The 18,111-nt window shown below is 42.1% G+C and overlaps 1 protein-coding gene across 2 annotated transcripts in view; it reads right to left on the bottom strand.

Annotated features, from left to right (window-relative positions):
- LOC117247589 (putative uncharacterized protein MYH16) overlaps window positions 1-18,111 on the bottom strand; it is an 82,618-nt gene that overhangs the window by 3,236 nt on the left and 61,271 nt on the right. For both annotated transcript variants that reach the window (XM_033612173.2, XM_078163134.1), the window contains exons 7-20: window positions 16,401-16,457; window positions 9,964-10,050; window positions 8,471-8,716; window positions 8,210-8,327; window positions 6,396-6,523; window positions 6,051-6,247; window positions 5,832-5,964; window positions 5,527-5,743; window positions 4,150-4,286; window positions 3,865-3,968; window positions 1,812-2,004; window positions 1,524-1,727; window positions 1,289-1,414; window positions 1,009-1,179 (exon numbers count right to left, since the gene is read on the bottom strand). In XM_033612173.2, the coding sequence (XP_033468064.1) occupies window positions 1,009-1,179; window positions 1,289-1,414; window positions 1,524-1,727; window positions 1,812-2,004; window positions 3,865-3,968; window positions 4,150-4,286; window positions 5,527-5,743; window positions 5,832-5,964; window positions 6,051-6,247; window positions 6,396-6,523; window positions 8,210-8,327; window positions 8,471-8,716; window positions 9,964-10,050; window positions 16,401-16,457 (2,118 nt within the window). The remainder of the gene's footprint in view (window positions 1-1,008; window positions 1,180-1,288; window positions 1,415-1,523; window positions 1,728-1,811; window positions 2,005-3,864; window positions 3,969-4,149; window positions 4,287-5,526; window positions 5,744-5,831; window positions 5,965-6,050; window positions 6,248-6,395; window positions 6,524-8,209; window positions 8,328-8,470; window positions 8,717-9,963; window positions 10,051-16,400; window positions 16,458-18,111) is intronic.

Below are 18,111 nucleotides of genomic sequence, written 5' to 3'. Positions count from 1 at the left end.
TGATATCAGGACAGTGTAATCGCCGAAGCATAGCGTCCACCCTCCAGTTCTCCCCTGGGATAAACACTGTTAGTTCTGTCAACACTGTTGCAGTAGTTAGCACTGTAAGCTTCGTTAGCTGCTAGCCGCTGGCTGAGGCTCCTCCTTGTTGAGAGCCATGTGCAGACAATCCTGCCCCAGAATCCTAGATATGCTCTGAATGTCATATACAGCACCTTTAAAGATGGCACCCAGGCCTCAAGGGTGCCAAAGTCCCTGGGTTGCCATGAGTTCATGGTAATTTTATGAATTCCGAATGTATGTGATAATGGTTTTTTAATCTGTTACTTATTCAGTGTCTCTTTTTACACTTGGTACAGACTAATTTGCAATTTGGGCACTGCACGGACGAAGACAGTCTGTATTTTGTGGTACCTTGTCATTGCATTGCGTCAGAAAAGTGCAAAAATGTAAAGGGCGAAATTTAGCACGTTCATAATTGTATTTCCATCATTGCAGATCAGAGCTAGAGCTGAAAAATACCCTTGACAACTGCACTCATTTGTCCTGAGAATAAATGCCGATTGTAGCCTTTCTCATTAAATACAAAAGCCAGATGTTAGTGTGTGTTTTTTTCTGTCCACTGGGGAAGGGGCTATACAAAGCAAAAAGAGGGGTGGTTATTGGGGGCCTACTGCTCATTTGTGACCTTGCAGGTTAATCCGGCCCTGAAATATACTTAGCAATTTTCTGCCCAATGGATGTTGATGCTAAATATACTGTTTTTGGTCCTTGAAGAAAACATGCTTAGTGCTTTACAGAAATTCCCTTTTCCAGATTTTAATGTATGTTGTGTGTAAATGAAAATTTTGGCCTAATACTGGTGCTAAAGGAAAGGTCAGAGGGGTCAGTATCGTCATCCTGTAGGAGTCATGGATATTCATACAAGCTCTCATGGCAATCAGGCTAGTAGCTGTCAAAATGTCTTGCTCTGGACCAACTTGTGGACAAACCAAACTGTCTCCGTACCTTTCCCTCCAACTTCTGGATGATCTTTTTGCCTCCTTTTAGAGCCATCTGCTCAGCCTCGTCCAGCCTGGTGCTCATGTCTTTGATTTGAGCCTCCAGACCTTTCTTCACTCTCTCCAGGTGCAGCGTGTGCTCCTGCTCCAGACGCAGCTCCTCCCCCACTCGCGCCAACTGAAAGGATCATGCCAGCCATTAAAAATACATTTATTTCAAATAACTCAACACGTTTAATCTCTACTGCTATGATATCTCCACAACAGTGGTCCTGCATGTGTTTTACCTCACAGCTGGCCTTCTTGGACTTGTCCGTGGATCCCCTCAGCTCTCCTTGCAGCTCCTCATGCTCCTGCTGCAGAGTCTGAAGATCCACCTCCAGCTTCCTCCTCCCACTCAGAGCCAACTGGAACTGAACACACAAGGGAAAACGTTAAGAAAGCCAGCAATGTATGGCAATTCTACCAACACAGGTTAAATTTTGCACTGATGCCTCTGCATGACCCTGATGCACAGCACACCTGGTTGTTGAGGTCGCTGTATTTGTCATTGGCCTCCTGCAGCTCAGTCTCCAGGGCCTTGCGGGCCCTCTCTGCACTTTCTAATGCTACACGAGTCTCCTCCCCCTCGCTGACCAATAGAGCGCAGCGTCTTTCCATGGCCGCCTGCTCCTCCCTGCACTCCTCGTGGCTCCGTACCTCCTCCTCCAACTGGGCCTGTAGCTCCTGCAACAGGGATTGTGATTTAGTAAGCCTCCAAGAAAAGCAGAGTATATAAAAAAAAAGCAATACTCTATCTCATCATCAAACCTTAATCTGTTGCTGCATCTTCTTGCTGTTCTTGCTGAGCTCTGTGTTGCTCTTGGTGAGCAGGTCCACCTGGAGCTCCAACTCGTTGATGTCAGCCTCCAGCTTCTTCTTCAGCTTCAGCCCCTCAGCTTTGCCTTTCACCTCCACATCCAGACTGGCCTGCAGGGACTCCAGCGCCCTCTGGTGGGTTTTTCTGACAGAGGAGGAGAGGGACGGTGTTACAAAGATGAACTGTGCATGTATCACTGCAGAGACAGTAAGAAGTTTATTGAGACAGACCTTACCTCAAAAGATAATTCACTATGACTTTGATGAAGGAATGAAGGGAGATAAAGGACAGGATGAAAACAATAAGAGTTAGAGAATTACAGAGCATTAGTGCATTGGGTAATAATAAGTTTATCTATACATCATTTCCAACCAAGACACACAAAATGATTTCCAAATGTAGGATAATACATGGACCTGTCCCTTCAAAAAATGCCATAGCTTAGCACAGAGACGGGAGAAGGCACACTGAAGGGAGAAACCAGTAGAGTGCTTTTCATCCTATTATCTAACTCTCGGCAAGAAAGCAAATAAACATTATCCAAAAATGTCAAATTATTCCTTTAAGATTTCAAACAGAAACTAAATGCTAAAGCTGACCTCATGCTTAGTGGAAGGCTGTTCTGGAGCCACAGAACTAATACAACAAAATGATTTTTAACTTGGACTCTGGACCAATTATTAGACTCAAGGTTGCTAGAACAATAAGTGGTTAGATGTTTAGTTACATACTTAAGTGCCAGACCCTGCAAGACATCTGATATGATTAATAGTATTGTAAAAATGAATTCTTAAAGAGAATGGCATCCAGTGCAGTTAAAGGGTAACCTCTGTATTTTTCAACCTTGGCCCTACTTTCCTTAGTTTTTTGTCTTAGTGACCAATGAGAATTTTAAAAAATGGTCCAGTTTTGAATGAGAGGGCTGCATGGTACTCGAGATATATGCGAACCATCAGGCTCAGATCATTATTATGAATGTCTGATACAGAGAGGATTCTACAGAGCTACACCTTTTTGTTAAACAGTAAACTTTTTGTTTCACCAGAAACATCCCAGAAATTGTCACCATACTCCATTTAACTAAATAGTAATTGTATCATCATAAAACACACTTCATTCCTAGTTAACCGAAACAACTTAAAACTCACAAAACCCATCTTAGTTTTTCTTTCCACTGTTCCAACAATTATCAGCCCTGGTTTGGTTGAAATAAACCCTTAACTCACCCAGTTAGATGTGCAAATATACTGACTCTATACACGCTAAAATTACTGCTTATTTAAATTAAAAGTCTGGTGGCTTTGTCAATGGCAATTTCAAGGCTGTTTCTGGTTAAACAAAAAGGATCTTACTCTTAAACAAAAAGGTCCATCTCTTTAGGAATCCTTTCTATAATGTTGTTGTCAGATACTTTGAATAACAATGTGAGCCTGTCAGTGGCAAAAATAAATACTTTTACTGACATTAATTGACGTTGCAAACATGCCCTGAGTGGTTACATTGCAGCCTGTTTTGCTGATGCCAGCTGCAGCAATTTTGCTCAATACTGGACTAGTTTCAAAAACTGTTGTTCCCATTAGTCAATTAGACACAAAATTTTGGGAAAATGGGGACCAGGTTGGAGTAAATACTGCATTACCTTAGTCCAGATTACCTTAGTCCAGACATAAGTATACAAAAGCTTAAATAATTACAGCACTGATCATATTTTGAGATGTTTCTCAGTTGATAAAAACATGACAGGACTTTTTCAATCAATTGCATCAATCAAAAATAATACTCAGATCTTAATGGTTCAAGGTAGAAGAGGGTGTTTGGCTTGTTATAATTAAATATTTAAAAAAATAGAGGATGTCCAGTCTTTCATACGATCTAAGCAGCCAAGCAGTGAAGTTTGAATTTGAGGTAGAACTTTGTATCATCTGCGTGGCACTGGAAAGAGATGTGAAGGAAGATATGTCTGAAGGATGAGGAAAATAAAGGATTGAGAGGAAGCTGAGATACCTAGCGGCTTCCATCTCTTCCTCCTTCTCCTGAAGTTTGCGCTCTAGGTCTCCTTTGGCCTGAGACAACTCCAGCTGCAGCCTCAACACCTTGGTCTCCTCAGCCTGGGAGGGAGGAAGTATATAAGGAAAGACAAGGGAGATTTTTGTGGCGAGTTATCCAAACTACATTAAATAAAATGAAACTCGGCACAAGATGAATTGAGAGTAAGCGTATAGCACATATTGACAAAACAACAGGCTGTAAATATCACAACTAACAGGCAGATCAGCTGAAGCTATGTACCTCCAAAGCTGCCTCAGACTCTTCCAGTGAGGCTTGTAACTCTTCTTTCTCCATCTCAATCTTCTTCTTTGCTTTCTGGAGCTCATGGACACTTTTACCTCCATCTGAGAGTTGGTCTGTAAGGTCAGCTACCTCCTCTGTCAGGCAAAGACAAGCCACACACAAGTGTAAATAAACCAAGGCAACGTATCCTCATCCAGCAGTTTGTGTATCTCACAAAAATGCACATACAACTGTTTGTATACTATCCAATCAATTAGCGCCCCACGAATGGCATTGTTACGCTATGCGCCTAACATAAAGTTACGTACTTAGTTAAGTTAAGTTACTTAGGTTAAGGTTTAGGAAAAGAAACATGATTGGGTTTCATCACGTTGTGTAATTTACATGCTTAAAGTTAAAGTTACACGAGTTAGGTTTAGGCCAGTGGAGTTATGTAGGTTAGGTTTAGGAAAAGAAACATGGTTTGGCGTTGTCACATTCGCACTTTAGGTTAAGTTATGTCCCTAATGTAATGTTACGTACAACAACGTAAAGCCACTTAAGCTAAAGTTACATGGGTCAGGTTTAGGCAAGTAAAGTTACATAGGTTAGGTCTAGGAACAGAAACAGGGTGTTGACAAACCTTAAAATAAAATCAAAGTTCACTTGTGAAACAAACACTGGTCTCCTGGAGGACAGTCCTGTGTTTCTTTGACCCATCCACCACCCCAACCTTTCTCCGTATGCAGAAGTCCGTTCTTTATACTACTTCCTTCCCATACTCGGAACCCATCGGCTGTATTCGGCATCTGACTTCCGGCAGATGGCGATACAGCCTCTGGGGGCAGACCCCTGATTTTTTGATTTTTGGGCATTCCGGTTTGATTTGGGCGGAGGAGGCGAATTTCCGTTTCCGACTTTTGTTTATATATAAGTAAATATGCTGAACCATTGTGATGGATTCAGAGTTTACAGTGACGCCAATTATGTTCCACCTCGTTAGTTCACCGCACGGACCGTTTAACCTGGCAACAACTGCACCCGGCTCAAACGTGATTGGTCAATATCACGCAGACTACAAACAGCCTACAACCGGAAACCAGGGCTCTTCCGCTCTTCATCCGGAGGCAAGATCTCAGGGGTTTGCCTACAGACTCTACATTCACTGAATGTAGAGTCTGTATATAGAGACTACTTCCTTCCTAACTCTCATCAGCACACTGGTCACATGATTGCAGCCTTCATGATTATGTGGGTTATATACGTATTCTGGTGCATTACTTTTTGTAGGTAAAGGTACGAACAATGCATCATCCTGACCATGGTTACTATTAAACTATTCCTTAAAACCTGCTTGAGACATCATCCCACCCCCTCATATGTGTACTCTAATACCCTGGTAGGCCTTGTTCTCCCTGCGTAGGGCCTCCAGCTGCTCCAGAGACTCTTCATGGGTCGTCTTGAGTTTGAAGAGCTCACTGGCATGTTGCCTGCTCTCCTTTTGGCAGCCTTCCACCTCGGCCACCAGCTCCTCACACTTCTGCCTCCAGTCTCCGAGCTGCTTCTCCAGAACCCTTTGCTTCTTATCCAGAGCCTGACCGCAGCTGCTGGCCTGGGACAGGGAACATGTGCTCAAAGATAACACAAAAAAACATTCATGGCGGCACTGCAACAGTCATACAAAAGGTCTCCTCTCCCACCTTCTCCAGGTCCATGCAGAGCTCCTCCACCTCTCCCTGTAACCTCTGTTTGGTTTTCTCCAGCGAAGAACATTTGGCTTGGGTGGCTTCCACAGCCTCCTCGGCCTCTTGAAGCCTGGTTGCCAGCTTCTTCCTGCGAAACACACATCATTATGGCCCACTGAGATGCATTCAAAGCGCCAAATGTGACGGACGACCGCCAGTATCAGCACAACGTACTTGGTTTCCTCCAGCTCATCAGTGTGTTGGATGGTGTCGGCCTCGTGTTTGGTCCTCCAGTGTGTCACCTCGCTGTTGAGTTTGGAGACAAGGCGCTGCAGCTCCTGCTTGCTCTCCTGCTCCTCCTCCAGCTGCTCCTTCAGCACCTCACACTCCTGCCGCACTGAGCTCAGACTGCTGCTGACCGCCTGCTTACACTGGCAGCCACATTGGAGAGACACATGTGAATATAAGACTTTAAGTTGGAGAGCAGGGGATTTTTAAGTTTATTTACAGATATTTTATTTTTGAAGCTTCTATTCTGAGTTCACACACACACACACACACACACACACACAAACCGACCTTGACCTCATCGTCCAGTTGTTTCTTCAGATCTTCCAGTTGGGATTGGAGCAGAGTCTTAGAGCGGCTCAGCTGGCTGGCTCTGCTCTCTGCCTCCTCCATCTGTCGATTCACGTCTGCATTATCAGCTGATGGGACACACAAGGACACTGATTATCACACTGTAACATAAAGCAGCCGTTAACTACCGGCACATATGCCAGGTTCTGTAGCGATACACAAGAAAACAAGCATAAAATGTAATTATTTTAGTCCTGTAATAGTCAATATCTCTGTTTGGTTACAGCAGCAGATGTGGGTTACATCATGTACCTCACTGAGAAAGATATATCAAGTAGCAAAGTATAAATGAAGCATCAGTGACTCATCTTCCAGTAAGATACATTCATATCTGTGTCTGTTTTTTGCGCTGTGGTGGATAAATAAACACACGTCATTGGAAACAAAGTAAAACTTACATTATTCCCCACTGATTTTATACGTCAGAGTCAATTTACTAGTCGAGCGGCCGATTGTTTGCAGTTTGCAAATCCCCAAACTTTATGGAAGAGTGACACTAAAATCTTTGATGTGTGCTTTCAGATGTGTCCTGTGGAGTAAAAGGGGTTATGTTTATACTTAGTGTTTCTCACCAAAACACAGTGTGTGGGGCTAACAAAGGGGAGCTACACCTGCAGAGAAGGAAGCGTGACTCTACTGCTAGGTCACCTAGCACCCCTGAGCTAACATTACAGCTCAGCCACGAAGGATGCCATTAATGTTTACATCTCACACTGTCACGTGCATGAGCCTCTTGTCCATCAGTAGATAGATGCTTCCTTCAACGGATGATACGGTTGGTGGGTGTAGTTCGGTGTAAAAAAACGGTTTCTATATGAAACTTCTCGCAGCAAGATCTGTGGATTATCTTATTACCAAGTCATGATTTCTGGAAAAGAGACATTACTTTTTTCAAATGTATACAGAGCAAAAATTTTAATGCAACACTTCTGTTTTTGCCCCTGTTTTTTGACAGGTTTAAGTGAAAGACTTAAGACATTTTCATGCACTTAACAGATTTATTTCTCTCAAATTTTGGTCACAAATTTGTTAAAATCTGTGTTAGTGAGCACTTCTCCTTTTCCAAGGTAATCCATCCGCCTGACAGGTGTGGCATATGGAGATGCCGAATAAACAACATCATTACCACACAGGTGTGCCTTGGGCTGGTCACAATTGAAGGACACTCTAAAATGTGTAGTTTTATTAAACCCAATGCCGATGATTTTCCAAGTTTTGAGGGAGTGAGCTGTTGGCATGCTGACTGCAGGAATGTCCACCAGAGCTGTTGTTTGTGAACTGAGTGTTCAAATCACGACTATAAGCTGTCTCCAATGATGTTTCCCTGAATTTGGCAGTACATCCAACCAACCTCACAACAACTCAAGTCAGTTATGATGACAAACTGCTGTCAGGTCAAGAGGACAAAGGAGGAAATCAGTTCAGATCTTTCTTTGATTCATTTATTTATTTCTACATGTATTACATCATTTCTACCTTTCTCTGTAATCTCTGGCTGTGGCTGTGAGGGTTGGGTAAGGTGGTTAGGGGATGTTATCAGCTGGAGTACACTGGGGGCACAGCTTTTTTAAGATCTGCAATTGAGCTGTCAGGGGCCTTAAAAATGCAAAAGGTGGCAAAATTCTGGCTCAGACACTAAAGAAACTGTACATGAATGTGTTAGACAACCTGAACAAATAGGAACTTATTATCAGCTGTGATCGCATCCAAACATGAGGAGAAATGAACATCTATATGTAACAGGTGGAGAGTACCTGTGAGTCTGTTTCTGGCCACACTGAGTTCAGTCTGGGCCCTCTGCAGGTCGTCTGCTCTCCTGTTGGCATCTGACAGCTGCTCCTCCAGCTTCTTCATCTGGCTATCTGAAGACACCTGTAGCACAGCACAAATACACAAGCACACATTTTGTTGCCCAAGTCTCGTAAGCCTGACATCACTAACTCGTCCAAAATGAATAATTCTGCCAGTGAAAGCAGGTCATTGTTAATCTCAATACATGTGACCTTATTCCTGACCTTGGCTTTCTGCAGACTGTCCAGAGAAGTGGCCAGCTCATCCACCTCCATCCTCAGATTCTGCTTCTCCTTCTCCAGTTTGGCCCTGGTCCGCTGCAGGGCCTCACACTGCTCGCTCAGCTCTGCCATGGCGTCACTGTGCCGCTTCCTCAGAGATGTAGCCAATGCTTCTGATTGGAGGGAGGTCTCTTCCAGGTCTCGCCTCAGACGCTGCAGCTCAGCCTCTCGCTTCTTGTTCATCTCCATCTGTAAATCACACACAGGCTGTGTCAAGATCTTTATTTAAGGCTGCACAGTGTGCCAAACTTATACAACTTTGTACAAAACCAAAGCTGTTCCTACTTTTAATGGGCCTTTCGCCAAGCCCCTCCCTAGAAGGGCCACTTTCCTATCCTACGTTAGCAACTTTTAGGCTTTGAGATCAAGGGAAAATGCTGAAATGGTGTGCATATGGATCTTGCAAGCCCAAAAGCAGATATCCTCTGAGTTTAGAAGGGAGTGTAATATATTTTGCTTTTATGAAGCCCAAAAATGCAAGAGGAGAGATGTCAGATATGGATTACACAGTGTAGAAGCAAGCAGCAACCTCGGGGCCTGAAAAAAAGAAGCCAACACAGAATTGCCAAATACTGCAGTTCCTCTAATGGCCACTTGAGGCTGGCTTCAGCAGCCAGTCAATCCCCATAGACCCCCAATGTTAGCATGTCTAACTTAACAGCAGAAATAAACATGTTTACAGCTTGGTACAAAAAACAGTGTTGCTCTCTAGTGCTAAGTTTCTCATTCATGACAACTGTACAGGGGTGAATTTTTATACAACTCGCCTATTTATATGTTATTAAGGCTTAAAGTAACGCATGATTAAAGGCATGGCTGCTTTGAGTGACAGGCTGTCTGCAAGGCACCACCATACTCTATTGGGTCAGATCAACCCCGCGCTCCTCCACAGCTCCACCCTCTTGTCCAAATATGGTCACTTCTGGCTCAAAAAATCCAAGATGGCAACAACTGATATGTACTCAAGGCTTCAAAACAGCAGTCAACAAACCAGTGGGTGACATCACGGTAAGTCCATGTGTGAAAGACCTCACTCACAGCTGAATCCTAACCTTAGCTAGCTTAGCCCGCTAGCAAACAGAGACAGTTGAATATATGTTACTGATGTTTTATCTTTAAGTTAGGTAGTTGTATAGCATTTAAGGCAGTTTGCAGCAGGATACTTAAGTTTAGCATACAATATATTGGACAATTAAAACTATAAGGATTCATAACTAAACGTTAGCATAAAATAAAACAATATAGCCTATTGACTTACTTTGCTGTGCTAAAACATTGTTGTTCTTGTATATGTTTGTTCTTACTTACTTACTTTTGGCAAAAAAAAAGCTTATAGTGTATAATTTAAATCTAATGCATCTTTAAAAAAATGTACTGGTACAGTGTGTTTTTGTGTGTGTGTGTGTGTGTATGTCTGTTAGAATACTGTAGTTTACCTGTGAGGCGGAGACCCCTCCTGCTTCCTCCAGTCGATCAGTGAGATCATCTAGTTCTCTGGTTAGATCTGCTCTCTGCTTCTCAACCTGCCAAAAAAAGAAAAGAAATCCAGAGTACTTCAGAAATGGTAATGAACATTAACTTAACAACTTGATAATAAATGATCCAAATTATTTCATTATGATTCAAAATTACGTCAGGCCAAACCCTTTAGTTTTCTGTCATTGTATATAAAGTACATGATCACAGTTTATCCATGAATCACATTAATGTATATCCCCACTCCACTAGAGAGCAAGTTACAGTATGGTGAGAAGTGACAAGTAAGTAAAAACATACCCAAGTTCCTTGGGAAAATCAAGGTACTGATGAACACTTCAACTGTAATAAACTTCAGGCAGAAGACTTTCCTAAGCAGTCCCACCTCCTCGGACAGGATATTAACCCACCAGGGGATCAGTTGGATTGACAGCCCACAAGGGGAAGTGATCTTTCCTGAGGTCAGAGGTCAGGAGAGTAACTGGTATCCAATCAGAGCACTACAGGGGTGAGCTGCTGTCACAGTCAAAATATTATTTGTGAACTCCTGTTTCCTGTGGAAGATACTTAGTACTCTATTCACTGCTAAACATCCTCCAATGCAGTTAATGACCTTTAAAGCAGCATTCCTTGATTTTTTTTGTTGGCTAGTTTTGGGCAGCTAACAAGCTGTTAACACCATATTGACATATAATCACCTTATTAAGTTGTTATGGCTAACATGCAAACTCTTTTTGTAATAATGCATTCAGCAGACACATACTAAAACTGAATTCATTTAAAGGCATGTTTGTGTCCATCTCTTTTAGCTCTGATTTTTGGTCTCTACCAAATTCTGAGAAAAATATCAGTCTGTTTAGTTGCTAAATGCTCCACTGTGTTCAGTCGCTAACTGTGTCTGCTGATTGGTACTGGGCAGGTAGTGTACAGTTTGTTCATCAATACTTTTTCACTGGTGCTGCTGTAAACATTGGGGCATCAGCCCAAAGCTAGGGGGTCTGGGGCAAACAGTGGTGTAAACAGTATTACTAATCTTGAAACTTATTTCTGTTATACTATGCTGGAGTTTAGTTCACAGAATGAATGTTTAGCTGACAAATCTGCTATGTAATAACTCCCAACAATGACAAGTAATTATGGTCTTTAATAGGCTACTCTGAATTACATATTAGGCCAACAGACTAACATTTACTTAATTATATTAGGTTTCTTTACAACAAGGGATCCCTTTACTATCATTGTGTAAACTGCCAACCCCTGACAAGGTGACACATTTTTTATTTTTTATGTAGATTTATTTTAATTCTGAATTAATTTTTTGCATCAGAGATGTGTTTTCCTGATATATTTTAGGAACTTTTTTATAAAACTTATTTTGTGTAGTAGGCTTTTTTTTCCTGTACAAATTCATTGTTTTTTTCTTCTCCCTGACACATGGCCATTGTTAAGTAGTGAGTGAAGACTCTTTGAATAGAGCTTGTGTTCAGGTATCCACTGTGCACTTATCTTGTGGTATTTCTTTTTATAGTTTATATCTTGATTAATAACAGTAACAACCTCATATAGTTTTCTTAAAAAAGACAGAGAACTAAAGGCTGAGATAAAGGCCTATATATATTTAAAAAAAAAAAAAAAAAAAAGGTTTCTCATACCCTTTAACATCAAGAAGGCCTTGTGACCTCCCTAAGAGGCTTTGCTGACTCCTATTAGGGGGTCAGGACTCTCAGGTTAGGAACCTGTGCTTTAGGGAATAGCATAGTAGGGTGAATAACATGGACATAAATTATTATCTGAATGACACAAAGTTGAAGGTATACTAAAAACCTAAAACACTCTGGGCTTTTGAAAGAACATTCGGGGCTGAAACCCCCGCCTCTGAAAACTAGGTTATTTAGAGTGGCGAGGGTGATCTGAACATTACAGTTGCAGGCTGCAACACAAAACCAATCGGCTGCAAGATGCAACAACACTGTAGAACTGAAGGGTTTCTAACTACAATGGAAAGCTGTCACACACTTTAAAGGACTCCAACATAACAATGTAATCAACATATTGATATCTCATAATACTGTTTTAGAAGAAACAAACTCAACAAAATGTTAGCGTCATCAAAATACATCTGGATCATACTCAAAATCCACACTAGCTTATCGAGCATAATAAAATGTAATACTGTTATAATACACATTACAATAAAACTTTATACCTTACATCAAAGGAAATACAAACTTCATATTCTGCTCATAAATACAAAACAAATAAAATACATGAAGCCTCAGAAATGTATGAATGATAAACTAAACGTCATCAGAGATCCTTCTCACGCTCAAACATGGTACAGCACACATGGAGAGAGTTTATAATGCTAGGCCATTACACGCACAAACAGCCAGCGCTCTGTAGTTAAAAGCACTTGTTGTTTTTACACCGATCTTTTACAGCTGTTTTAAAGACAGATGTAGATGTTGAGACTGGTCTGTAAAAGCCGGAGTCTCAGGCCTCCCTGATAGCAGCAATGAGCCACAGCCGTCAACACACCTCAGGCAGAACAAGGGAAAACAGATGATACTCACTGGGGGCCTCCTCTTTCACCCCCCCCACCCCACCCCCACACACACACACCCCCAGCTCACTCTCCAAAAACCTATGGCCCACCAGTTAACCCCCCCTCACAGCCCCACCCTCTGTGTCTACAACCTGGCTCTGTGTCGAGGGTTAACATCGAGCACTCGGCTCACTCATCGCTCTCCTCCGCATTACTGACTGAGTCAACAGCTCCTCTGGATCAGCACCACCCAACACAACTCACTCCCTTTCACATGCTAGTTGGAGGTCAGTGCTCCCAAAGAGTCCTTCTGGAGGAGGGAGATTCATCCTGGTTTGCGCAAGAGTGTGAAGGAGTAGGAGCGTGTCTGTTCAGTCTGTGCACACATGCCAGTGTATGTTTGTATATGTGCTCTCCAGTATCCATCCACGTCCTCTGCCTCCAGTATGATGGAGGTTCTTTCCTGACTACTACTACCACCACATGAAAGTGTACATACTATACCATTAAAGGAATCCAAAAATCAAATATACATAATTTTCTTCTACCTTTAGTGCTATTTATCAATCTAGATTGTTTTGGTGTGAATTGCCAAGTGTCGGAGATATCGGCTGTAGAGATGCCTGCCTTCTCTCCAGTATGATGGAACTAGATGGCACTCGGCTTGTGGTGCTCGAAGTGCCAAAAAATATACTTTTAAAAAATCTCTACAGCAACGTGTCTTTCCAAAAATCATGATCTGGTTAATCAAGATAATCCACAGACCTTGTTTTGAGCTGTTTCATGTAGGAACTATTTTCTCTCTACCAAACTACACATGCTCTACTAAACTATCACCCAGCAAGACTGCAATGTGGTTATGAGGTGGATGGCCAAATGGTGACGTTGTCCAATAATGGTCGGTTCAGACCCTCTCTTACAAACCAATAAATACTGATCATATTATTGCTATGAAAATAGCAAATGTCAGTATCTCCATTTTCTCCTTAAACTCAACATTTTATTGGCAGTTTATTTGTTTATTTGTGAAATAGTTGTGATCAGACATGACGATGACTATGACGTCCACTTCATGTCCAAAGACTAGTATTACACTCAATGTATGAAGAATCTGTGGGTGACAGACAGGACAAGAGTTTGGTATCAGAAGCATTTTGGTTTTCGTTTGTAGTCCAAGTAGTACTGGTGGATCACGTTTTAGCTGCTGGTAAAGAATTCTTGTGGAGAGCATTTCATTTGTTTTTTAAATTTATCTGCATTCATATGCAAATATGTGTTTATAGAGATTAGCTGAAATGACCAGCGCACAGAAGAGGAAGTCTTGGTCTGGATATCAGCTAGCGACACCAGATTAACCTGAAATATGGGCTCTCGCCTTCAGAAGCTTTAAAGTCATCAGACGATAGCCAATGGTTTCTGAGATTGCTCGCCACATTTCTTTTTTGAATGGACTACAATTACCAGCTCAAAGCTGTATGCCTCTGTCAACCAGTCATGTTGCAGATTCAGTTTATATTCATGTCTGTGAAAACATGGATGTGTCACACACATCTTCAACCCAGGCAGCACAGAAGAGCTATACAATCAGCACAGTTTCATGGTGGATAGCCAAGATTAATGTCACCATTTCAGTATCTGACCAAATGTCTAACCTTTTGTTCCTGAGTAATGACACTGAATAATGGCTAGAAAAGTGTTTTTGCAGAACATTATGATGTCACAGTGAAGCTGACCCTTTTGGATATAAAATGTCATCACTTCCTCTTAGACATTTGTGTGAAATTTCTTCATAATAACTGTATGAATGTTTGAATTTGGCCAAAAACATGTTTTGTGAGGTCACAGAGACCTTTGACCTTCGACCACCAAATTCATATCAGTTCAACCTTGAATCCAAGTGGACATTCGTGCCAAATTTGAAGAAATTTGTTCAAGGAGTTCTTAAGATATCATGCTCACATTAACGGGATGGACAGACGGACAACTTGAAAACATAATGGCCTTGGCCACCGTTATTGCCAGTGTGGAGGCTGTGACACTTCTGTATATCTACATGTAAATAACGTTCCTGTCCCATTGTTCAAAGTAAGCTTAATGTAAGTAAAAGCCACATGTGAGATGTCACAAGTCCTTTTATTAAAACAAAGTGTCATCACAATAAAGTGCAAAGACAGGGTTTCCTTCCCTTTTGGAAAATATACAGCTTCAAAACATGTAAATGAAAATTATATGTAATAGATAGTTGATACTAAATAAAAGTAGGCCTATCTGTGTGAATGCTTCTTCACTGTTGTCTTTCTTCAAACCAGGTCTTCTTCAGCAGTTTGGACCAGCGCTTTGTCTCTCTCCATGTAGCGAGAAGAAACGGGTTATGTCAGGCAACATCAGACTATATGGATATACAGTACACCATATTATTTTATCCTACATCTCATTTAAAAATATATTGCTATACCTTAAAAAGTTGTTACATCACCCAGTCCTAATTGCTAGTGACCCCTGTCTCATTACCCATAATCATTTGACCCATTGTTCATATACAAATATCATCTCTGCAGCTTTAAATTTCACTTTAGTATTCATTTCAATGGGGACGCTTAGTGTCATCTTCTTTAATGGTGTTTAAGAGACAAGGATAAGGGTCCACTTCAAAGATTTGGATGGCATATCTGCATTGTGTGTGTTTGTGTGTGTAATCCTGAGTGAGTGAGAACACTCCACTGTACACATATACGTGTGAGTCAGAGTGACTGGCATTCCAGTTGGGAGAAGATCCCATGGAAAATAGTGCTGTCTGTCAGCCCTATCTCTTGATGATATCTCCCCTGTGTGACCTGAGGAGCAGACTCAAACAATAGCGAGCCTGTCTGAAGCACAGGTATGTTGTATTTGAGCTCCTGTGAAGACGCAGGCTGCGGAACAGATAAAGACCTGCGTGTCTCTGCCTGCCTCTTTCTCCGCTCTGTGGCTTTGGAGACTGGTGGGGTTGGGGGGTGGGGGTCGGGGGGACCCAGCCAGCACCATTAGGAATGCCACCCAGAGTGGGGAGAAGTGTGCAAAACACGCCCTCGGGCCCGCTGTCACTCTATTCAACACTCGGGGTGAAATATGTACCTTTGCATTTCTGCCTTTACCTACTGTAACATGGAAACTGCGGGCAGGTCTTAAGAGGGGCGACCACGTTCTGTGGCTTAAATACACACCGGCATTAAGTGCGTCCTGTTTGAAACAACAAGCACTTAAAGCGCCCACCTTGGTAGATTAGCTTTATATGAACCAGGCCCGCTGTTTTCAAACCTTTTTACATTTCAAAGAAGACGTCCTGGAAAGTTTGCCGTCCTGCTCTTCCGATTTGCTTTTAGGGAGCAAGGCGAGGGGATTACAAGAAACAGAAGGTCCACTGCTGGCTGTGTGTGTGTGTGTGTGTGTGTGTAGGTTATAGAGAAAGATTGGGAAAAATAAGAAATAAGAAGGAGTAAAAAGGATGTTGGGGTCCCTCTACGCCTCTGGGGTTGCCCTGTATGTTAACTAGAAACACAAGGTCCTCCTCCCCCCGAGTTTATTATCACAGGTGCAGATGGTTTGGGGTGACCAGAGGCGAGCACCGACACACGTACCCCACTGGCTGCCAACAGATCAGCAATCTCTTTTCTCTTTCTTTCTCTCTTTCAATGTTCCCTCCAATCTACAACCAGCTCTTAATGCCACCGGCCTGAATGTTACAGTAGAGCCAAGCTCTTCCTCTTATCTTCCCTGCAGTCTGACAGACAGATTTAAGGCTCATCTGCTCTTTGTTTCATTCAGGGAGAGGGGGAGATGTTACACACTACATGCATAGTTGTGTTACCATACCTTGGCTCTCATGGCCCGCTCTGCTTCCAGCTCCTCCTCCAGCTCTTCAATGCGAGCCTACGGAGAGAAAATGGATTTCAGTGAAACGGCAAAAAGAATAACAGTCTGCTAAAATATGAAATATGACCAGGATATGTGAAGTTGAGATGTTATCCTCTGGTTTCACAGTGCCTATATCATTCTGACAGAGAACAAATGGGGCGTCACCTCCGCAGATTGTTTGCTATTTCAGGGCAGCACTTGTGTGGTTGTGAGGCCGTTTCATACCCTCTGCTTTCCCTGGGGATTTGGCACGCCTCTGGCTTTTTCCTCAGGTAGCAATTTAGAGCAAGAATGTCCATTGCCACCATCATTATCTGTATTCTGACCCAGGGCTGGGTCTGCTATGTCCGGTCCGAGAGACCAAAAAGCATCAGTGCCATTTTCATGACATTCGAGGAATTTGTGTTATGTTTTTGCTTTCTCTTGGTTTTACAGTCCTGGCTGGAAGTCAAGGATGCTTCTCCCAAAGAGTGAATATGCAGTGTAGGTGTTAAAATGACTGTCATTTACAGAATATGTGATATAAAAGTGATTTTAAATCTCAGTGAGGCCCAAACTGTACCCTGCTTACATTTAAAAAAGTATGTATTTAATAGAATTACATGTTTTAACATCAAAAGGGTTAAGTAACTTTATTTTAATAAAACTAAATCTTATAACACAAAAAACTGTTAAAATATGTGTAAATCATTGACATGTTTGTTTGAACAGCCCATTCTTCTTCCTAAATCATCAAATGATGATGCTTTGTCACACCCTTTGGACTGTGATACCGACCCCGAAGGCACCATTTAGCAACTTTATGAGACACATGGGCTTTTAACTCAAAATCTTGTTGGCAGCAACTGACATGGTTTAAAGAGCGAGCAAGTCTACCTAGTCCTTCTGGATGGGTCAAACAAACACAAACTTTCACCCAGGAGACTGCTGTTTGTGTCCCGTGTGAGACCAAAAGTCCCCAGTGTTACAAGCTATGGTCATGTAAGTTATGTATTGGTGTCACATCAGTGACGTTATGTATTTGGGCCATGTGACATTATCTGTAACCATAACCCAAGAAGTTTTGTTGCTTAAACCATACCATGACTGTTTTAGAAGGTTAACCACGTGTTACAATGTGTTTCACCCAGGAGACCGCTGTGGGTCATATAAAGATGCTAAAGGCTGCCTTTGGGTTGGTTTGAACAGTTTATAAAGGTGATGAAAGTACTAAAGACTTAAAATGTATGATAACAGATATGTTGTAACATGAACAACTGTGTTATAATAAGCTAGCAAGGTGTTATTAATGTTTCGTTAACTGCTTATACACAATTATTGATTTTCACAGTTATGGGGATTTCACACCGCTGCGCAGTAACCTCCAGTTATTTTAATGAGGGGAAGACAGCAGTTTCAAACACAGTGGTAGGGTTATAAAGCCGTTACCGCCATGGACGTGCTCACATATTGAACGTCTGCTGTTTGCCGTCTGGCTTTGGCCGATCAAACAGCGGGTATCGTGGAAGCAGAAAGACAACAAGATGGAGGAGCTGATAAAGTTGGTGACTGAATACCCAAAATTATGGCACTAGCAACTTAAAACCAGACAGAAAACAGGGCTCGGGCTAACACTTTCACCAAACTTCAGATGACTGTCCAAATATGTAGAATATGTTGTCAGTTCAGT

This window comes from Epinephelus lanceolatus, chromosome 21 (genome assembly GCF_041903045.1).
Source record: "Epinephelus lanceolatus isolate andai-2023 chromosome 21, ASM4190304v1, whole genome shotgun sequence".
In the NCBI taxonomy this organism is placed as follows: domain Eukaryota; kingdom Metazoa; phylum Chordata; class Actinopteri; order Perciformes; family Serranidae; genus Epinephelus; species Epinephelus lanceolatus.
Note: the sequence above shows the minus strand (reverse complement) of the source record. Positions and strands in the feature narration are given on the sequence as shown.